The sequence below is a fragment of the Macaca fascicularis genome, chromosome 6 (assembly GCF_037993035.2).
Source record: "Macaca fascicularis isolate 582-1 chromosome 6, T2T-MFA8v1.1".
Classification (NCBI taxonomy): domain Eukaryota; kingdom Metazoa; phylum Chordata; class Mammalia; order Primates; family Cercopithecidae; genus Macaca; species Macaca fascicularis.
Genome location: NC_088380.1, coordinates 144,295,880 through 144,319,456, shown reverse-complemented (window position 1 = coordinate 144,319,456; position 23,577 = coordinate 144,295,880). Strand labels below are relative to the sequence as shown.

The 23,577-nt window shown below is 41.7% G+C and overlaps 1 protein-coding gene across 50 annotated transcripts in view; it reads left to right on the top strand.

Moving 5' to 3' along the window:
- LOC102118988 (myosin regulatory light chain 10-like) overlaps positions 1 to 23,577 on the top strand; it is a 113,152-nt gene that overhangs the window by 60,318 nt on the left and 29,257 nt on the right. For 6 of the 50 annotated variants that reach the window (XM_073994305.1, XM_073994309.1, XM_073994307.1 and 3 more), the window contains one exon: positions 9,731 to 9,923. The exons of 38 other annotated variants lie outside the window; for them this stretch is intronic. In XM_073994305.1, the coding sequence (XP_073850406.1) occupies positions 9,896 to 9,923 (28 nt within the window). In that variant the 5' untranslated portion in view covers positions 9,731 to 9,895. Of the gene's footprint in view, positions 1 to 9,730; positions 9,924 to 13,034; positions 13,567 to 23,577 lie in introns of those variants that run through there. 6 more of the 50 variants (XR_012414100.1, XR_012414105.1, XR_012414104.1 and 3 more) reach the window with 2 other exon arrangements.

Here is a 23,577-nt window from a genome sequence, read left to right as displayed (position 1 = left end):
CTTGGAGCTCTTTGTAAGATTTGTTGATTTGCTTTTTTAATGGAGATATATAGTACATTCTATTTTATTTTATTTAATTGATTTATTTTTTGAGACAGGGTCTCATTCTCTCACCCAGGCTAAAGTGCAATGGTGCGATCATGGCTCATTGAAGCCTCAACCTCCCATGCTCAAGCAATCCTCCCACCTCTGCCTCCTGAGTAGCTAGGACTAGAGGTACACACCACCATGCCCAGTTAATTTGTATATATTTTTTTGTAGAGACAGGGTCTCACTATGTTACCTATGCTGGTCTTGAACTCCTGGCTTAACCCATCCTCTTGCCCTGGCCTCCCAAAGTGCTGGGATTACAGGCATGAACCACTGCGCCCTAGCCCAACATATGGTACATTTTAAAATAAATATAACAACAGCCACCATAACTAACATTTATTAAACATTTATTTGGTACCAGACTCTCTACTAGGTGTTTTACATAGATTATCTCCTTTAATCCCAGAAGCATGTCAGCCCCTAAGGATAAATAGTATTTTTTCTGTGTCCCTTGTGGTATCCCGAGCATCTAAAAGAGTCCTGCCACAGAGCAAGTGTTCAATAAATGGTATTCGATGACTAAACAACCCTTTGAGGGTTGTTTTAGGTAGTTATTGTGATTATCTTCATTTCAAAAATGAGGAAGCTGAGGCTAAGAAATGTAAAACAATTTTCCCAAGGTCTTACAGATAGGCAGTAGTGGAATCCAGATCAGAACTTAGGCAGTCTGCTCCAGAGTCTGTATCATATTGGCTTTAAGCCATAGATTTCAGAACAGCACTTTTACTTCTTCCTTGCAGTTACTACAGGGTGTCCAGCTATTTTGTGAAACAAAGAAGAAACAAATTCATTTTAGTTCAACAAATATTTATGGCCAATAGATAATGTGTGCTCAAATACTTGTTGGGTATAATGTTGAGAACTGGTAGTTAAGAGAACAAGATTATGTTATGGGGTCTGACACTAGCTGGATGACCTCGTACAAATAATATGCTCTCTCTATGATTTGGACTGCTTAGTTATAAAATGGAAAAGTTGGACTAGATTATCTCAATGTGCTTCAGCAATAAAATATGGTAACATGAAGAAATAACACTGATAAGGCTCAGTGAACTTGCTTGCTAGGGGTAGGGGTAGTAGGGGTATCTTGGTTTATATATTTTAATTTTTAATCTCTAGGGAATGGAAAAAGGAGGAGAGGCAACAAAGTGGTCATTATATGATGGCAGTTGTAGAATATATCATCTAGAAGAGAAAAAAAGCAATTATCTCAGTAACAAGGAAGCCTCAGTTCATCCTTAATTTCAAGAAATAAGATTTACTTCTATCCTGGCCCTTTCCTTTGAGAAGTATTATACCCTAAAATTACATAACATTTTATAGTTTTTCAATGCTTTCCTCTCATTTGTACCTACAACTATGCTGAGAGGTAGTTTGGGGAGGTTAGTGTTGGGAAAAGCCAAGGGCTTAGCTAAGGTTCCACAATTATCTAGTGATTCTCAGTCTTAGTTTTTTGATGCCCAGCCTGTCTTGTCTCCAAATTTGAAGAAAATATAAATTATTATTTTTAATGTTTTGATGTTTCTTTTAAATTCACTTGGTTAGAGAATATATATACCTAACAACAGTTTTCCCTTAGGTTTCCAGAAGAGGATATTGCCTAATAAAACATAGTAATAGGGTAGAAAAACTTCCAAAACAATGCGTTAACTTTTTTTTTTTTTTCGAGACAGGGTCTCATTATGCTGCTCAGGCTGGAGTGCAGTAGCAGTGGCTATTCATGGGTATAATCACAGCATACTACAGCCTTGAACTCCTGGACTTAAGCAGTCCTCCTGCCTCCATGTCCTGAGTACTGGGACTACAGGCATGTGCCACCATGCCTGGCTCCTGTGTTAACTTTTTTAGAAAAAAAGATCTTAGGGATGAAACATACTTTTTTTTTTTTTGAGAAGGAGTCTCACTTTGTCTCCCAGGCTGGAGTGCCATGGCGCGATCTCGGCTCGCTGCAAGCTCCGCCTCCCGGGTTCACGCCATTCTCCTGCCTCAGCCGCCCGAGTAGCTGGGACTACAGGCGCCCGCCACCACGCACGGCTAATTTTTTGTATTTTTAGTAGAGACGGGGTTTCACCGTGTTAGACAGGATGGTCTCGATCTCCTGACCTCGTGATCCGCCCACCTCGGCCTCCCAAAGTGCTGGGATTACAGGCGTGAGCCACCGCGCCCGGCCGGATGAAACATACTTTTTAAGCCTCACTTGTTTTATACTTTAAATTGGGTTGAATGATTATATTTCTTACTCTTCCAAGTTTAACCAATAAATGCACATGTCTGATTTACACAAAGTGCTATGCTGGGTGCCTCAGAAATTAAAAGATGACCTTGCCTTCAATCCGCAAAAATTATGAAACATACAACTGACCACTGCATATGACAGAACATTATGAGTGCCTAAAGCTAAAGATAAAGTGTTATAGGAAATCAAGATGAAGAGAGTCCTTTCAGCAATAGTGGTTAAGAAAAGTTTCATGGAAGAGGAACCAAGTCTTGAAGGATGTAGATATTAAGAGTGAAAGAGTGACAGCAAGAGTGAAGTGAGAGAAGGAGAGTAAGAGAAAGATATTAATGGGTGGAGGGAATGAGTATGAGTACAGGCTCAGAAGGAAAAAATATTCAGGGTGTATTTGGGAAAGTTGTGAACAAGTTGTACTCCCTGAAAAATTGTTAGAAAGATCCTTCCAACAATTGGTTCATTGTATTGCCTATCATTGTTCTTTTTCCACTCCTACTCCAACCCAAATAAAACAAAAGAATAGACCATTAATTCCTTCATTTAACTAGCATTTATTGGGTACCTGCTCTGTCCCAGGTGCTTTGCTAGGGAGCGTAAGCTATAAAGGTCAACTAGCTTTGCCCTCAAAGGGCTCACAGTCTGGTGAGGAAGACCAACTCTTGGTTAGAAAAGGAGTTACATACAAAGTGCCCATTTTATTTGAAATGGGGCCACCTTGAAAAGAATGAGCTTGGCTGCATTGGGCTGATCGCCTGAACTCTGTTTTTAGCCCTTGGAGCAACTTCAGGATGTGTGGCATTCCAGGAGAACAGCTGCATACTATATTCTGAAAATGACTAAAGTAGCACCTCTGTTTTTTCCAGACCCGCAGCAATGACTCTCACTTGGAAGGAGAGCCAAACCCTAACCTGTCTCGTACTATTGGGCATGTTGTTCCACAGACTTTTAGAGGGGAAGTTTCAGATTTTCTTACCTTTGTCCCAAAGAAGGGAGATATGGAGGAAGGAAGGGCTAAACTATAGAGGCCTCTCATTTTTTAAAATAAAGTATAGAATTCTTTATTGGTATTTCTTAGTGCAGCAAGAGATAATAACGATAGATATTTATTAAGTGCTTTGTGCCAGGCACTGTGATGAGAGCGCTAACATAGAGCATCCAGTTTAACCCACCAGCAGTCCTACAAATTAGCTACTATTTTCATCACCTTTTACAAATAAGGAAACTGAAGCTTAAAAAGATTAAGTAACTTTCCCATGTCACATAACTAATGAGTGGATATGGTGGAAAGTGTAATTAATATTAGAATGTGTTTTATGTTTCATTATTTATAGAGGAAACTGAGGCCTAGAGAGAAGTGATTAGTCCATAGGTACAGAGAAAAATGATGTCAAAGCCAGCTTTAGAACCCGTATCTCAATTTTATGACTCTTTAAATTTTTAAACCTTATTTATAATAGAAAATTTCAAATATATGTATATCTATATGTCTGTATATAACCTAGTTCCTATAATTATGTATTCATGATCAATCTTATTTCCTCTGTACCCCTACTGTCTTGCCCCCTACCATATTATTTTGAAGCAAATAGCAAAATATTTTGTCTATAATATAATCAAAATATTTCTCTAAGAGATGGTTTTTGTGAAAAATATAATAACATAATCATACCTAAAAATTAGTAATAACTCCTAAATACCATCAATGATCTAGTCTGCATTCAGATTTCCAGTTGTCTCCTAAATGTCACAGTTTTTTCTTGCAGTTTGCTTGCTTGAACCAGGATCCAAATAAGGTTCACACATTACAATAGATATATCTTTTAGTCTCTTTCAGTCTATAGCTTTCCCTCCAACATTTTTATATTCTTGTGATTGTTGAAAAAACCAGTTGTTTGTCCTGTAGAGTTTCCTGCAGTTTTGATTTTGTTGATTGTATCCCTGTGGTGTAGTTTAAGATGTTCTTCTCTTCTGTCTTCTGAATTTCCTATAAATTGATTATTGGATCTAGAGGCTTGATCAGATTCAGGTTTGATATTTTATTTTGAAAGACTACTTCATAGGTGATGTTGGGTTGTGTTTATCAGGAGGCACAAAGTGTCTGGTTATCTCTTCTTTTTGTGATTTTATAATAGCAATCATTGATTATTATTATTATTATTATTTGAAATAGGGTCTCTTTCGCTCAGGCTGGAGGGCAGTGGCACAATCTTGGCTCACCTGCAACCTCCGCCTCCTAGGTTTAAGTGATTGTCCTGCCTCAGCCTCCCACATAGCGTGATTATAGGAACACACCACCATGCCCGTCTGATTTTTGTATTTTTAGTAGAGATGGGGTTTTACCATGTTGGCCAGGCTGGTCTTGAACTCCTGACCTCAAGTGATCCACTCACCTTGGCTTCCCAAAGTGCTAGGATTACAGGCATGAGCCACTGTTCCTGGCCTAGCAATCATTGATTTTTAATGCCTAGATATATTAATTTATTAGAGATTCCAAGGCCTTCCATTTACTGCCATGATGAAATATCAAGAATATAATTTACCCTTTCAATTTAACTAAAAAACCCAACATGATATATGAAACAATGGTTTTCAGACATTGGACAATAGGCATAATAGGACTGTGATTCTTGAAGAAAGATAAGTAATGTCTGGCATCCAGTGAAAAATTACTGGACGTGCAAAGAAATGGGATAATATAACCCACAACAGATAACATTTAATTAATAGAAACAGAATTCAGAAATGACACATATCATAAAATTAGGAGACAAGGATATTAAAAAGCTGTGATAAAAATGCTTTACATGTTCAAGAAGTAGAGGAAAACACGAGCATAACAAGGAGGGAAATGGAAGATATACGAAAAACACCCAAGTCAAATTTCTAGAGATGAAAAATACAATGTTTGAAATGAGAAGTACATTGGATGAGATTAACAGCAGACTAGACACAGCTGAATAAAAAATTAGTACATTTGAAGGCATAACAATAGGAAGTACTCAAAGCACAGAGAAAAAAGATGAAAAAAATGAACAGGGTATCAGTGAGCTGTGGAACAATATCACATGGTCTAATATACATGTAACTCCAATTGGAGAAGGGCAGGGACACCAGAAAAGTATTTGAAGAAATAATGGCTGGGAAATTTTCAGGTGCCCGAACAGGACCTGGAGACCTCTTTTTTTTTTATTGTAATGAAAGACAGGATTGCTTCTCTGTCGATAAAGAGAACAGTTTCATCATGAGCAGGCGGAAAGCTATAATATAAACTAACCCTTTTAGACTACATAGTGACCTTCTGTGTTACGTGTGTGTTTCTTTCTCCTTAGGACCGTCTGGAAAATTTGTGATACTCGTCTTTTTATTTTACTTTTTTATCTATCCTCGAATCTCTTATTCACTCTTAAAGTGATTCCCTTCCCTCACCACCATACCACCAAGTGCCCCTGGCTAACCTAAGGAAGTCCTGTACCTGTTTCCTGAGCTGCTTGCCTGGGCTCCAGGGTCCTTTCATTCATCCATGCATCCACCTCCAGCTTTTCCTAATGAAATTTTGACTCACTTTGGTCCTGCCTGTCAGCTCATCTTAAAGGCTAATTCTTGATAATTAATTCTGGAGATTTCTGATGGGTTAATGTATAACACTAATTGGTTAACATTCACATTTAAAAGGCCATCCAGAGGTTTGCTTTAATTCCTATTTATTTAAGGCCTAGCTCAAATACAATCTTATTTATTTAACGATCACTTCTCTAGTGGTACCGTGGGTCATATACTGTGCTAGAATGAGTAAGACCTAACTCTTGCCCTCTGGAGCCTACAAACAAATACAAGTTCATGTAAATACAGTAAAGGAGGTATGAACAAAGGTTCTGAGCACTCAGTGGGGGAATTGTTTGCAAGACCTAGGGCACTCAAGAAGAAAGACTTTTGTAATGGGCCTGCAGGAGAAATAGGAGTGGAACAGTCTGAGAATGTGAAGAGAATACTGGGCAAAGAAAACATCATCAAAGACACAGAGATAATGAAAAATGTCAATTGCTATTTGCTACGTCTTTCCTATGGTTCATGCACAAAGCTTTGCATACATTCTCTCAATTGACTCTCACAAATACCTTTTTAAATAACTGTCTTTATGATATGTACTTTACAGATCTGCAAACTGAGGCTTTGTGGGGGGAAATACCAAAAGTTACCCAAGGTTGTCTAATATGGCAGAAGTAGGATTGGAACCAAGATCTGTCTGATTGCAAAACATATACTCTTAATCCTTAACTTACTAAAGAAAACTCGTGTTCAGAATATGGTAGGGTGAGGGCAAGGTAGTAGTAGGAGAGAAGGCAGGGAAGGTTTGTAGAGGGCAGACTTCCGAAGGGTTTTATATGTTATACATCCATGAAATAGCTTTTTTTAAAATCCACTTTTGTCCCCTAACTCCCAAACCAGAAGGAATCTTATTTTTTTTTTCTTAACCCCCAAGCACTTAATGTTTATATCTCACATCCATTTATAACTTTTTTCCCCCCATTTCCCCATTTGCCATTAGGCAACACAGTTTTAATCAAAGGAATTATTTCTTTTTTGAAAAATTGTATAAACCAGGCATGGTGATGTATGCCTGTACTTCCACCCACTCCGGAGATGGAGGTGGGAGGATCACTTGAGCCCAGGAGTTTGAGGCTGCAGTGAGCTATTATTGAGCCACTGCACTCCAGCCTGGGTGAACAGAGTGAGACTCTATCTCTTAAAAAAGATAACAAAAGAAAAAAATAATAAAAATTATATATATTTAAATTATACAACTTGATTTGATATACATATTGTGAAATAATCACCACAATCAGGGTAATTAACCAATCCATCATAGTTACCTTTTGTGTGTGTGTGAGAATACCTTTTGTGTGAGAATACTTAGGATCAACAACAAATTTTAAGTATATAGTGTAACATTGTTACTAATAGTCACCATGCCATACATTAACTCTCCAGAATTTATTCATCTTGCATAACTGAAACTTTCTACCTTTTGACCAACAGGTTCTCATATCCTCTTTCCCTCAGTCCGTGGTAAATTCTATGAATTAACTATTTTAGATTCCACATATAAGTGACATCATACAGTATTTATTGTCAGGCCTCTAAGCCCAAGCTAAGCCATCATATCCCTTGTGACCTGCACATATACATCCAGATGGCCTGAAGCAACTGAAGATCCACAAAAGAAGTGAAAATAGCCTTAAATGATGACATTCCACCACTGTGATTTGTTTCTGCCCCACCCTAACTGATCAATGTACTTTGTAATCTCCCCCACCCTTAAGAAGGTTCTTTGTAATTCTCCCCACCCTTGAGAATGTACTTTGAGATCCACCCCCTGCCCGCAAAACATTGCTCCTAACTCCACTGCCTATCCCAAAACCTATAAGAACTAATGATAATCCCAGTACCCTTTGCTGACTCTTTTTTTCGGACTCAGCCCGCCTGTACCCAGGTGAAATAAACAGCCTGTTGCTCACACAAAGCCTATTTGGTGGTCTCTTCACATGGATGCAAGTGAAATTTTAGTGCCGTGTCTTGGATCTGGGGACCTCCCTTGGGAGATCAATCCCCTGTCCTCCTGCTCTTTGCTCCGTGAGAAAGATCCACCTACATATCTGGTCCTCAGACCGACCAGCCCAAGGAACATCTCACTAATTTTAAATCCAGTAAGTGGCCTTTTTTTACTCTCTTCTCCAACCTCTCTCACTATCCCTCAACCTGTTTCTCTTTTCAGTCTTGGCGCCACACTTCAATCTCTCCCTTAATTTCAGTTCCTTTCCTTTTCTGGTAGAGACAAAGGAGACGCGTTTTATCCGTGGACCCAAAATTCTGGCGCTGGTCACGGACTTGGGAAGACAGTCTTCCTTTGGTGTTTAATCATGCGGGGATGCCTGCCTGATTATTCACGCACATTTCAGAGGTGTCTGACCACGCGGGGATGCCTGCCTTGGTCCTTCACCCTTAGCGGCAAGTATGGATTTTCTGGGGGGCAAAACCCCCCCAACCCCTTCTCTCTGTGTCTCTACCCCTTCCCTGCTTTTCTGGGGGGGCGAGAACCCCCCCCCGACCCCTTCTCTCCAGGTCTCTATCCCTTCTCCGCTTTTCTGGGGGGCAAGAACCCCCTGACCCCTTCTTTCTGTGTCTCTAGCCCTTCTCCGCTTTTCTGGAGGGCAAGAACCCCCTAAGCTCTTCTCTCTCTGTCTCTACTCTCTCTTTTCTCTGGGCTTGCCTCCTTCACTATGGGCAACCTTCCGTTCCTCCCTCTTCTCCCTTAGCCTGTGTTCTCAAAAACTTAAAACCTCTTCAACTCACACCTGACCTAAAACCTGAATGCCTTATTTTCTTCTGCAACTCTGCTTGGCCCCAATACAAACTTGACAATTGGCTCTAAATGGCCAGAAAACAGCACTTTCGGTTCCTCTATCCTACAAGACCTACATAATTTTTGTAGTAAAATGGGCAAATGGTCTGAGGTGCATTACATCCAGGCATTTTTCACACTTCGTTCCCTCCCTAGTCTCTGTTCCCAATGCGATTCCTCCCAAATCCTCCTCCTTTCCCTCCTGCCTGTCCCTTCAGTCCCAACCCCAAGCGTCTCTGAGTCTTTTGAATCTTCCTTTTCTATGGACCCATCTGACCTCTCCCCTCCTCCCCAGGTTGCTCCTCGCCAGGCTGAGCTAGGTCCCAATTTTTCCTCAGCCTCTGCTCCCCTACCCTATAATCCTTTTATCACCTCCCCTCCTCACACCCGGTCCAGCTTACAGTTTCATTCCGTGACTAGCCCTCCCCCACCTACCCAGCTATTTCCTCTTAAGAAGGTGGCTGGAGCTAAAGGCATAGTCAAGGTTAATGCTCCTTTTTCTTTGTCCAACATCTCCCAAATCAGTTAGTGTTTAGGCTCTTTTTCATCAAATATAAAAACCCAGCCCAGTTCATAGCCCATTTGGCAGCAACCCTGAGATGCTTTACAGCCCTAGACCCTGAAAGGTCACAAGGCTGTCTTATCCTCAATTTGCATTTTATTACCCAATCTGCTCCCGACAAATAAAGCTCCAAAAATTGAATTCTGGCCCTCAAACCCCACAACAGGACTTAATTAACCTCGCCTTCAAGGTGTACACTAATAGAATAGAGGCAGTCAAGTAGCAATGTATTTCTGAGTTGCAATTCCTTGCCTCCACTGTGAGACAGAACTCAGCCACATCTCCAGCACACAAGAACTCCAAATGCCTGAACTGCAGCTGCCAGGGGTTCCTCCAGAACCTCCTCCCCCAGGAGCTTGCTACAGGTGCCGGAAATTTGGCCACTGGGCCAAGGAATGCCTGCAGCCCGGGATTCCTCCTAAGCCGTGTCCCATCTGTGCAGGACCCCACTAAAAATTGGACTGTTCAACTCACCTGGCAACCACTCCCAGAGCCCCTGGAACTCCGGCCCAAGGCTCTCTGACTGACTCCTTCCCAGATCTTCTTGGCTTAGCAGCTGAAGACTGACACTGCCCGATCATCTTGGAAGCCTCTTGGACCATCACAGATGCTTTGGGTAACTCTTACAGTGGAAGGTAAGTCCGTCCCCTTCTTAATCAATACAGAGGCTACCCACTCCACATTACATTCTTTTCAAGGGCCTGTTTCCTTTGCCTCCATAACTGTTGTGGGTGTTGATGGCCAGGCTTCTAAACCCCTTAAAACTCCCCAAGTCTGGTGGCAACTTGAACAATACTCTTCTAAGCACTCCTTTTTAGTTATCCCCACCTGCCCAGTTCCCTTATTAGGTCCAGGCATTTTAACTAAATTATTTGCTTCCCTGACTATTCCTGGGCTACAGCCACACCTCATTGCCACCTTTTTCCCCAGTTGAAAGCCTCCTTCACATCCTCCCTTTGTATCTCCCCACCTTAAACCACCAGTATAGGACGCCTCTACTCCCTCCTTGGCGACCGATCATGCACCCCTTACTATCCCATTAAAACCTAATCACCCTTACCCCGCTCAACGCCAATATCCCATCCCGCAGCACGCTTTAAAAGGATTAAAGCCTGTTATCACTCGCCTGTTACAGCATGGCCTTTTAAAGCCTATAAAGTCTCCTTACAGTTTCCCCCATCTTACCTGTCCAAAAACTGGACAAGCCTTACAGGTTAGTTCAGGATCTGCACCTTATCAACCAAATTGTCTTGCCTATCCACCCCGTGGTGCCAAACGCATATTCTCTCCTATCCCTAGTACCTCCCTCCATAACCCATTATTCTGTTCTGGATCTCAAACATGCTTTCTTTACTATTCCTTTGCACCCTTCATCCCGGCCTCTCTTTGCTTTCACTTGGATTGACCCTGACACCCATCAGGCTGAGCAAATTACCTGGGCTGTACTACCGCAAGGCTTTGTGGACAGCCCCCATTACTTCAGTCAAGCCCAAATTTCTTCCTCATCTGTTACCTGTCTCGGCATAATTCTTCATGAAAACACACGTGCTCTCCCTGCCGATTGTGTCCAGCTAATCTCCCAAACCTGAACCCCTTCTACAAAACAACTACTCCTTTCCTTCCTAGGTGTGGTTAGGTACTTCCACCTTTGGAACCTGACTAAACCATTATGTAAACTCACAAACACAAACCTAGCTGACCCCATAGATCCTAAATCCTTTTGCCACTCCTCTTTCTGCTCCTTAAAAACAGCCCTAGAGGCTGCTCCCACACTGGCTTTCCCTAAAAAGGAAAAGCCAGTGTGTTTCATTACACACAGCCAAAGTACAGGGCTGTGCAGTCAAAATTCTTACACAAGAGCCGGGACTACGTCCTGTAGCCTTTCTGTCCAAACAACTTAACCTTACTGTTTTAGGCTAGCCCCCCACATTATTCCTGATACCACACCTGAGCCTCATGACTGTATCTCTCTAATCCACCTGGCATTCACTCAATTTCCCTGTATTTCCTTCTTTCCTGTTCCTCACCCTGATCATACTTGGTTTATTGATGGCAGTTCCACCAGGCCTAACTGCCACACACCAGCAAAGGCAGTCTATGCTATAGTATCTTCCACATCTATCATTGAGGCTACCACTCTGCCGCCCTCCACTACCTCTCAGCAAGCTGAACTCATTGCCTCGGGCCCTCACTCTTGCAAAGGGACTACGCATCAATAAAATTAAATATTTATACTGACTCTAAATATGCCTTCCATATCCTGCACCACCATGCTGTTATATGGGCAGAAAGAGGTTTTCTCACCATGCAAGGGTCCTCCATCATTAATGCCTCTTTAATAAAAACTATTCTCAAGGCCGCTTTACTTCCAAAGGAAGCTGGAGTCATTCACTGCAAGGGCCATTAAAAGGCATCAGATCCCACTGCTCAAGGCAACACTTATGCTGATAAGGTAGCTAAAAAAGCAGCTAGCTTCCAGCTTCTATCCCTCATGGCAGTTTTTCTCCTTCTCATCTGGTCACTCCCATTTACTCCCCCACTGAAACTTCCACCTATCAATCTCTTCCCACACAAGGCAAATGGTTCTTAGACCAAGAAAAATATCTCCTTCCAGCCTCACAGGCCCATTCTATTCTGTCGTCATTTCATAATCTCTTCCATGTAGGTTACAAGCTGCTAGCCTGCCTCTTAGAACCTCTCATTTCCTTTCCATTGTGGAAATCTGTCCTCAAGGAAATCACTTCTCAGTTGTTCCATCTGCTATTCTACTACTACTCAGGAATTGTTCAGGCCCCCTCCCTTCCCTACACATCAAGCTTGGGGATTTGCCCCTGCCCAGGACTGACAAATTGACTTTACTCACATGCCCTGAGTCAGGAAACTAAAATACCTCTTGGTCTGGGTAGACACTTTCACTGGATAGGTAGAGACCTTTCCCACAGGGTCTGAGAAGGCCACTGCGGCCATTTCTTCCCTTTTGTCAGATGTAATTCCTCGGTTTGGCCTTCCCACCTCTATGCAGTCTGATAACGGACTGGCCTTTATTAGTCAAATCACCCAAGCAGTTTCTCAGGCTCTTGGTATTTAGTGACTCCTGGATGTAAATCGCCACCCTTAAGTCTCTCTTGAAGTGGATCTTCAGTGGCAAGGTACCCTCCAATACTTTCACCCTGATGAAGTCCTATTCTTTACTTTTATACTCACTCTTATTCTGGTTCCCGTTCTTATGCCACCCTCTACCTCTCCCCAGCTATCTCCACCACACTATCAATCTCACTCTCTCCTAGCCATTTCTAATCCTTCTTTAACAAACAGTTGCTGGCTTTGCATTTCTCTTTCCTCCAAAATTGCCGAGGCCTTGACTTACTCACTGCTAAAAAAAGAGGACTCTGTATATTTTTAAATGGAGAGTGTTGTTCTTACCTTAATCAATCTGGCCTGGTATATGACAACATAAACTCAAGGATGGAGCCCAAAAACTCACCAACCAAGCAAACAGTAATGTTGAACCCCCTTGGACACTCTCTAATTGGATGTCCTGGGTACTCCCAATTCTTAGTCCTTTAATACCTATTTTTCTCCTTCTTTTATTTGAATCTTGTGTCTTTCATTTAGTTTCTCAATTCATACAAAACCTCATCAAGGCCATCACCAATAATTTTATACAACAAATGCTCCTTCTAACAACCCCACAATATCACCCCTTACCACAAAGTCTTTTTTCAGCTTAATGTCTCCCACTCTAGGTTCGCATGTCGCCCCTGATCCTGCTTGAAGCAGCCCTGAGAAACATCACCCATTATCTCTCCATACCACCCCTAAAAATTTTTGCTGCCCTAACACTTTACCATTATTATTTTTTTTATTAATATAAGAAGACAGGAATGTCAGGCCTCTAAGCCGAAGCTAAGCCATCATATCCCTTGTGACCTGCATGTATACATCCAGCTGGCCTGAAGCAACTGAAGATCCACAAAAGAAGTGAAAATAGCCTTAAATGATGACATTCCACCATTGTGATTTGTTTCTGCCCCACCCTAACTGATCAATGTATTTTGTAATCTCCCCCACCCTTAAGAAGGTTCTTTGTAATTCTCCCCACCCTTGAGAATGTACTTTGAGATCGACCCCCTGCCCGCAAAACATTGCTCCTAACTCCACTGCCTATCCCAAAACCTATAAGAACTAATGATAATCCCAGTACCCTTTGCTGACTCTTTTTTCGGACTCAGCCCGCCTGTACCCAGGTGAAATAAACAGCCTTGTTGCTCACACAAAGCCTGTTTGGTGGTCTCTTCACACAGACACGAATGAAATTTATCTTTCTATGTTTGGCCTATTTCATAATGTTCTCCAGGTTCATTCATATTGTCACAAATGGCAGGATTTTATTCTTTTTAAAGGCTGAATAATATTCCATTGTACATGTATACCACATATTCTTTATCCATTCATCTGTCAATGGACATGCAAGTCATATCCATATCTTGGTCCTTGTGAATAATGCTGCAGTGAACACAGGAATGCAGGTATCTCTTCAAGATCCTGATTTCACAAAGGAATTATTTCTTATTTGTCACCTTTATCCCATACAATACTCCACTCATTTAGTGAATGTGCTCTACTCACAAGGAAGGAAGGAAGGAGGGAGGGAGGGAAAGAGGGAAAGAGAGAGGCAGTGAGGGAGGGAGGGAGAGAGGGAGATCTGTGGGTTGTAGAAAGTTTAGGCACTTGGGCTTTGCATTTCTTTTATTTATTTATTTTTGAGACAGGGTCTCACTGTTGCCCAGGCTGAGTGCAATGGTGCGATCACAGCTCACTGCATCCTTGACCTACTGGGCTCAAGTGATCCTCCCCACTCTCAGCCTCCCCCATAGCTGGGACTACAGATGCATGTCACCCACCTGGCTAATTTTCTCTATTTTGTAGAAACGGAATCTCACTCTTTGGCCCAGGCAGGTCTTGAACTCTTAACTCAAGCAATCCTTCCACCTCGGCCTCCCAAAATGCTAGGATTACAGGTGTGAGCCACAGTGCCCAGCTGCAATTCTTTAAGAAGTTGTGGTTGCCTTGGAGAAATTGGAAACTCTCAGATTCTTAGGCTATCCCTATGTACTAGTTGGTAAGTCATAACTCCAGCATTGCCTACTGGGTTTCAGTGTGCATGACATCCATATGGGACAAGCCACCTGAGCTTTCTGCCAAAACTTACAGGAAAATCTGGGCTGAGCCACAAATACTATGAGCTCTAACCCAGGGACATAGCAGCTCTCCCTGTAGTTTTTGCTGATTTCTAGATGTTGTGGCTCCCTTGTCTGGGATCCGTTTGGTGTTTAGCACTTAGCCATAAATCAGCCTTGTGTCCTATGGGTAGGCTAGGGCTGGAAAGTAGAGGGAGGGAGAGCAGCTGGAGAGACCTAGAGATGTTAACTGAGAATGTGCAAACCGAGAAGGAAGACAGGAACCGAGGCTATCTACGTACCTTTTTCTAGAGACAAGTCGACTATGTAGACCTTTTTCTAAGCGGCCTGGCTGTGGCCTGTGGCCAATTAGTTGTGTCTGCAGAAGAAATTGAGCCTTTTCTCTTCTTAAGCCTCCTTCCTTCAAATTCCTAGACCTGGAGCATACCTAAACCTCAGTTTTACCCGTTTGCCTACACAGCAGAGAATGAATCACCTGATTTAGAATCAGGGAATGTGGGTTCAGGTACTGTCAGCTACTCACTGTGTGACCTTAGGCAAGTCACGTAGTCTCTCTGAGCTTTGGCTTTTCCAACAGAGTTGGAGTTATGCCTCCAGTCCTGCCACCCCGCCCCCTCTGCCCCCTCCCCCCGCACACCTCCCCTTTCCCCTCCCATAGTTGTTGGAAGAATGAAATGAGATAATAGGGTTAAAAGTGTTTTGTGAATGGTCAAGCTCTGTGCAGTTAATTGTAAGGGAGGAGGAGGAGGTTGTGGTTTCTTGAGGGGGATTTGGGTTGCATGACCCTATTGAGTAAGCCCTTCTTTCTGTGATGCCTAAAGTGCCACCAGGTGGCAGCAGGATCCTATCTTTGCTCGTCTTTAGTGGCGGATAAATCTTGGAGAAGATAGGAAAGGCCTTTGGATGCTGCTTTGCTCTATCCTGCAAAGGTTATGTGGATTTATTTCTTTACCACTGTCTACATTTCTCACTCCACCAAATCCCTCTGGTTAGTAATAAATACTTCCCCAAAGGACTCCCCCATCTCTTTTTTTTTGAGACGAAGTCTCGCTCTGTCGCCCAGGCTGGAGTGCAGTGGCACAGTAGCGAGATCTTGGCTCACTGCAAGCTCCGCCTCCCAGGTTCACGCCGTTGTCTTGCCTCAGCCTCCCGAGTAGCTGGGACTACAGGCGCCTGCCAACACGCCCGGCTAATTTTTTGTATTTTTAGTAGAGACGGGGTTTCACCATGTTAGCCAGGATGGTCTCGATCTCCTGACCTCTTAATCTGCCTGCCTCAGCCTCCCCAAGTGCTGGGATTACAGCCGTGAACCACCACACCCAGTCAGGAGCCCCATTTTTTAAACTAGAATCTCAGGACACTTTCTCCACTTTTGAAGAGGCACAAAGAAGGGACATAATTTGTGCAATATTAAACAATTAGTTCATTTGAGAAATAAGACTTCAGTTTAGGTTTCTTCCTACGGGTGTAGTCCTTTTGAAAATGTATTTTCAAGATGTTTTGAGAGGCTTGAAGCGGCTTTGTTTCTTTCAGTGGAGGGGATTTTGAGGGCCTTCTAAGACAGAGGGAAATAGGAAACCTGTCTGTAGCATTCATCTGAAAATCTTTTGAAGTGTTGCCTTGATTAAGAAACTGATTGGGGTACCTTATTAGGAACCACCAAGTATCTGAAAGGCATGTACGCTAGATGGAGTGCAACAGACACCTCAGGAGAGAGAATCCATGGTACATTGTGTTAAGGGTTGCATTTCAGAATATGGAGTTTTGCATCAGACTTGCCTTCCTGATTATATTCTCCTCAGAGGCAAATGTTCAAACGAGACTATTGTCAGTACATACTGGCTTATGGCAAAGGAAGGTGAGAATGAGGGAAGCCAGCCTTAACTATTTGGTGTTGATAATCCACATAAGGTGGCAGAGTAACAGAAATAAAAGCATATGGACTTGAGAGTCCAACAGATGCTGGTTCAAAGCCTGCCCCAGTTACTTACTTTTACAGGTAATTTTCATAGGTTCCAGTTTTCTTATAAAATGGTAGTAATAAGACCTACCTTGTTAGCTGTGTAAGCTTTGACAAGCTATTTAGCCTCTGTGTAACTCAGTTATGTCTGTATAATGAGGGTAATAATCAAATGAAAAGTCCTACTTCATGACTATGCATGACATATAATAAGCACTTGGTAAACATTAGCTGTTATTTTTGGTGTTATTATTATCATCACCATAGAGGGTTGTTAAGAGGATTAAATGAGACAGTGTATGTAAAGGTTTTAAAGAGAGTAGACACTCAATAAAGTGGTATTTATTTATATGTAACTAATAACCACAGTGATGTAGATAGTATTCACCATAAATGAACCTGCTTATGATGTAAGTACGAGAGTATTATTTTGTCTTTTGTTTTATGTTCATTCTTACTCCATTATTTGAGGATATTCTTGGCTTTTTAAAATAGGATCTATCTTTTTTTTTGTAATCTAAAGGCAATAATAATGATTAACATTTATTGACCCCTTTTTATATGCCAGACCGTGTGCTTTATGTATATTGTCTTAGGAAAATTTAGTAACTTGTTTAAGTCCATACATCTACCAAATGATAGAACTGGGAGTTGAACCCAGACAGTGTGATTCTAGAGTCTGTTTTCTTTTATACTATCCTGCCTACTTAACAAAACATTTGGACTAAGAGGATCCCATATTTTAGCAATAGAATTGTATCTTGCAGCTGAAAGATATTTAAGAATTAATCATAAAATTTGTAATACATATGAGGTGTAATAAAAATGTTCATTACCAATGATCTGGCAGATCCACTTTTGGATATCTAACCTCAGGAAATAATCCAAAATACAGTCACAGTTTTATGGATAAAGGTGTTCATCACAGTGTTATTTATATTATAATTTGGAAAAGTTTTAAGGTATTCTAAACATCTGACCAAGGAATGGTTAGTAAAAGATGGTATATCTACTTGATGAATTATTATGGAGGTCTTAATAATTGTAAATGGTGATACTGTTTACAACTTTGTAAGAAAACAGATACTGTATGTATGTGAAGTCATGAGAAGGTAAGTAATAGATGTTTTATTTTTCTTTCTTGTATGTTAATCTTTTATTTCCTTATTCCAGCAAGATGAATAGATCAAAGGGATTCTCAGTCCTTTTATACATTAGGAGTTGGGGAATTTGGATAATTTTTGTTTTTTTGAGACAGAGTCTCGCTCTGTTGCCCAGGCTGGAGTGCAATGGCGCGATCTCAGCTCACTGCAAGCTCCACCTCCTGGGTTCACGCCATTCTCCTGCCTCAGCCTCCCGAGTAGCTGGGACTAGAGGCACCCGCCACTGCGCCCGGCTAAGTTTTTGTATTTTTAGTAGAGACGGGGTTTCACTGTAGTCTCGATCTCCTGACCTCATGATCCGCCCACCTTGGCCTCACAGAGTGCTGGGATTACGGATGTGAGCCACCGCACCGGGCCCGAATTTGGGTAATTTTTAAAGGTTGAATCTTCTGTCACCAATAAGAAGTCTCAGGGAATCTTTTCTTTACTCAGCAAGTAGATTTGGCCTGTTAGTGTACACTTAGGGAGAGTCAAAAGATATAAAGTCCTGAATCTTCTAGTGAGATGCTCACAGTTTTGTTAGCAACAAGTTTGTGGCCAGGAAGCAGAGTGGTATATGTAGAATTAGAGAAGGGCTGGGCAACAGGAATAGACTTTGTATACATGCACTGAGGGGACCCAAGGACTGGAGGGACAGTGTGGCAGAGCTGAAACACAGAGGGGTTAAGTGGCATGCTTAGGGCAGCACAGTGAGACCATGGGAAGAGTTGGGATGAGAGTCCTTGGACTCCTGGCTTCCAGAGACATTGATAGTCCCCATCTCTCCAACGCCAGAGGCAGTTTTGTTGTAGTTCTAAATGTATGAGTAAGTGGATGCTCCTCGTGGCCTCTCAGAAGGATGCGTAAGCATATGAACTGTTTCCCACTAGTTGTTCTATAGAAGAATTGAGGAACCTTCACATAATACCGTAGATCAAGTTTCCACTCAGTTATTGACTTAGAAATCATATCTCAGACTCATTCCACGAAGCTAGAAGCTCAGCATTTTCATTAGGCTCTAAAATCAGATTTAACATCTGCTAGTGAAAGCTCCTGGCTGAAGCTCTTCCGGGAACAACTCGGAAATCCTGGTTTCATACGTCTCTCAATTCCTTTTAATCAGAGACAGGGTATTTTTTGAAACCATATGGGTGAGGAGGGGCTTTATCTGAAAATGTCCATGAAATGTTCCAAGGTTATGGCAGGCGTGATTAGCTTATATATGTCTTTCTAAGAGTCCGTGAGGTGAATGCTGAAGTTCCTCATCAGTTTGGGAAGGCTGAAAGCCTGTTTATTCTGTGTAATAAGATGATTGCATGCCATTTGGATACCCATTCCTCTGGAAGATCCTCACCTGAAGAGACTGGCTTAATGGTATGGTAGATAGCAGACAGAACTGTTGCTCAAGGCCAGTCAGGGATGCTGGATTTGAGCTATAGGTTTGCAAATTTATCAATCTGTCTAGTCTTTCTCAGTGACCATTTACGTACCTCCTGGATTTTTTGGAGAAGCTAGGGAATTCGATTCTGATGAAAAGGCATAGTCCTACTCTGCCTCTTTCTAAATACCTAACCATGTTGTAATTGTCTGGATTAGTGACATTGCCCCCTCAGGAAGTGCATTCATCAAGAGCAGGGATCCAATCTTAACTGTTCTCTTTATCCGCAGTGTCAGGCAGATAACTTGGCGGGTACTCAGTAAATGATAGTTGAACAATGAATGAAAGAGGATGGAATTTGAAGCTGGACAGATCAGAATTCACCACTGTGTGACTTCAGGAAACTTGCTTAATTAACAGTTTTAAAATTTGTAGATTGGAGTAGCATTACTTATTTACAAGAGTGTTTTTAGGATTAAGTTAATGAATGGAGGGACCTGTTAAGTGATGTTCCTTTGGATTCTGATACAGTAACAGTAACGAAGGTTGGAACATAGAATCACAGAATTACAAAGCAACTAAGAGAAAACTAGCCTCATTTCTGCCTGGCTAAGTCCTAATCCTTTGGATATCAGTTTAAAAATTATTTCTTCCAAGAAGTTTTTCTTATCTACTTCCTGTCCCCATTGTCCCCTGAGTAGGTTAATTCCTCCTAAGTACCTTCATAATGTTATAGTTTCTCTGTTACAGCACTTGTCACAGTTCTTTTTTTTTTTTTCTGAGATGGAGTTTCACTTGCCACCCAGGCTGGAGTGCAATGGCGCGATCTCAGCTCACCACAATCTTTGCCTCCTGGGTTCAAGTGATTCTCCTGCCTCAGCCTCCCAAGTAGCTGGGATTACAGGTGGCCACTGCCACACCTGGCTATTTTTTTTTTTTTTTTTTTTTTTTTTTGGTATTTTTAGTAAAGATGGGGTTTCACTATGTTGACCAGGCTGGTCTTGAACTCCTGACCTCAGGTAATCAGCCTGCCTCAGCCTCCCAAAGCGCTGGGATTACAGGCGTGAGCCACCACGCCCGGCCTTATCACAGTACTTTTAAAGTATTATCTCTGTTAGACTGTAAACTCCATGAGGGCAGGGATTATGTCAGTCTTGCTCACTATTGTATTTAAGCACATAGTAGACATTTATTAAATATTTATTGATTGAATGAAGCAGGGGCTTAGGAAGGATAGGTAATTTGCCCACAGCACAAGCTAGATTCCACGTCTCTTGACTCCTTGCAGCACAACTGCCTCATGGACAGGCATTTTGGATTCTCAGGTTTTTAAAAAAAGTTTTTGTTTTTTTCTCCTTCATTAAGAAAAATTATATAAGCATTGTATGTTCTTAGTAGAATATTTAGGAAATACAGTTAAGCAAAGAGACAAAAAGAAAGAGAGAAGGACTTTAGAAGGCACGGTGCAGATTTTTTTTTTTTTTGAGATGGTGTTTGCTCCCGTTGCCCAGGCTGGAGTGCAATGGCGTGATCTCGGCTCACTGCAACCTCAGCCTCCCGAATTCAAGCAATTCTCCTGCCTCAGCCTCCCAAGTAGCTGAGATTACAGGTGCCCACCAGCATGCCTGACTAATTTTTTTGTATTTTTAGTAGAGACGGGATTTTGCCATGTTGGCCAGGCTGGTCTCAAACTCCTGACCTCAGGTGACCCGCCTGCCTCGGCCTCCCAAAGTGCTGGGATTACAGACATGAGCCACAGAGCCTGGCCACGATGCAAAGATATTAAGAAAATCTTAAAGCTAGTGAATAAAAGCCACATTGTCTTAGAAGGAATGAAAAAAAAAAAGAGTTGTTTCCCAACTGAAATTATGGAAGACAATAGGATAACACCTTTAAAATAATGGAATAAAGAACTGTCAATCTGTAATTCTATATCTGGTGAAAATATTCTTTAAAGGTAAAATTTAAAAAAACATACATTCATTTTTAGACAAAGAAGTTGCTTGTTTACCCCTACTAGGCAATGAGATAAGAATAATAAATAAAAGGTTATATGTATAGGAAAGGAATATAAAATTGTCATTATTCACACACAAGGCCGAGCACAGCGGCTCACACCTGTAATCCCAGCACTTTGGGAGTCCGAGGTGGGCAGATCACTTGAGCCCAGGAATTTGAGACCAGCCTAGGCAACATGGTGAAACCCCATTTCTGCAAAAATTCAAAAATTAGCTGGGCATGGTGGCACACATTTGTAGTCCCAGCTACTCTGGAGGCTGAGGTGGGAGGATCACCAGAGTCCTGGAAGGTTGAGGCTTTAGTGAACTGTGATTGCACCACTGCACTCCAGCCTGGGTGACAAAGTGAGACCCTGTCTCAAAAAAAAAAAAAAAAAAAAAAAACCAAAAAAACCGACAAACAACCCAACATGATTATGTCCACAGAAAATTCAAAAGAAGCTACAGGTGAATCATTAGAATTAGTAAATGAATTTAGCAAGAGCTCAGAATACAAGTCAGCATAAAAATTGCTGGTATTTTAATATACCAGCAACAAATAATTAGAAAATCAATAGTACTGATTGAGTTTTACCTTAAAAAAAAAAAAAAAAAAAAGGCAGCAAGCTGGAACAAGTAGGAAAGAAATAAAGACATAAAGACACATTACCCAAAAGTCTTATCACATCACCTGGGGATAAACACTGTTAATGCTCTGGGATACTTTCTTTCAGACATTTTCCTGAGTGTTATGCACATGTGCATGCGTGTGCACACACACATAAATTAAAATATTTGTCTTTGTTGTTGAGAAATGTCATAGAAAATAGGAAGGGTTTATAACTAGAATTATTAGGAAACCAGGCTATCTAGTGACAGTGTCCAGAAGAAAGGGACACTGCTGCTGTGGAAAAGCAGAAAGCATCTTTGGAGACTCCAGGATGTAGAAAATGGCCTCCAAATCAATAACTCAATAGCTTTTACTTTTAGGCTGTATGTTCCCTTAATAGAGAAGGATTTGGCTCACTGACAAGGATAAAATTCTGCCCTGCATTGGCCTTTTAGAGAGAATCTGGTTCTTCTAATAGAATCATAATGGGGCCTGCTCTCCTGGAGGCTGGTTGCCCTGGAAGGCCTTTTGTTTCTAAAAGCTATTCCAAGAACCTGTCAAGGCAATTAATTAAAAGTTAATAGAGCATTTTCTTCGAGTCCTAGGACTTGTTCAGCTATCTTGTTGGCACAACTCTTATTGGCAAATGACATTTGAGCTATAAAAGTCCACCTTGCCCTTGAGCTTCCTTGTGACCAATGTGTGTTTTTATTTGTCCTCCTGCCAGTGTAGGTATCCTGAGCTCTTATATTTCAGATGGAAATTTAGCTTTCTGCTTCTTCAGATACTAAATCTAGAGGGTATAGTCCTCATTTACTATTCAGATCCACACACCAATTTCAAGCAAAGATTTGTCATCCCAGATGTTATTCTACACCTACAGTTTACAAGTATCTGTTGAGTTCCCCTACTTTGTGTCAGATGCTGTACTTGGCACTGGAGCTACTACAGTAAATAAGGTACAAGTCCTGCCTTTGAGGAATGCATGTTCCTTGAAGGCACACATGTAAACAGGTCTTCCTGGTACTGCATGGTAGGTATACATAGCGTGTGGGAGCAGTGACTAGGGGATCCTAATAGCCCTGGGGAATTAAGAGAATGTTGTTGAGAAATGTTTAAGTGGAATCTTCAAGTCTCAGAATTTCATGACTTATTGACGGTACTATAATCCCTGTGTAATTAGGATTATTTCTTTATGTTCTCATTCGATAATTAATGGAACATAGGTTTGAAAACATTCCGGCATTTAATAAGTAAGTAATGACTGCCTGACTTGTTTTTCGTTTTCTTTTTTTAAAGATAGGGTCTTGCTCTGTTGCCCAGGCTGGAGTGCAGTGGCATGATCATAGCTCACTGTAATCCCGAACTCCTGGGCTTAATCCTCCTGCCTCAGCCTCCTGCCTCAGCCTCCTGGTTAGCTAGGTGCATGCCATCATGCCCAGCTAATTTTTAAATTGTTTTTGTAGAGACAGGGTCTTGCTCTGTTGTCCAGGCTGATCTCAAACTCCTGGTTCAAGGGATCCTCCTGCCTTGGCCTCCCAAAGTGCTGAGATTACAGGTGTGAGCCACTGTGCCTGGCCCTAACTTGGTTTTTAAAGAAGTAACTTTCGAGATCTATATGTATTAAATTCTTTTTCCATGCCTAGCACTGGTCTTTGAAAGTTCACAGTCTAGCTGAGAACAGGGTTATTTACCTAAAATAGAGAATAGCAGGAAACAGTCAATGACCAGATGCAACAGATATGCTCTGTCACTAACATCACACATCTTTTCTTTCTTTCTTTTTTTTTTTTTTTTTGAGGTGGAGTCTCGCTCTGTCACCCAGGCTGGAGTGCAGTGGCGCGATCTCGGCTCACTGCACGCTCCGCCTCCCAGGTTCAAGCGATTCTCCTGCCTCAGCCTCCCATATAGCTGGGACTACAGGCGCCCACCACCACGTCCGGCTAATTTTTTGGATTTTTAGTAGAGACGGGGTTTCACCATGTTAGCCAGGATGGTCTC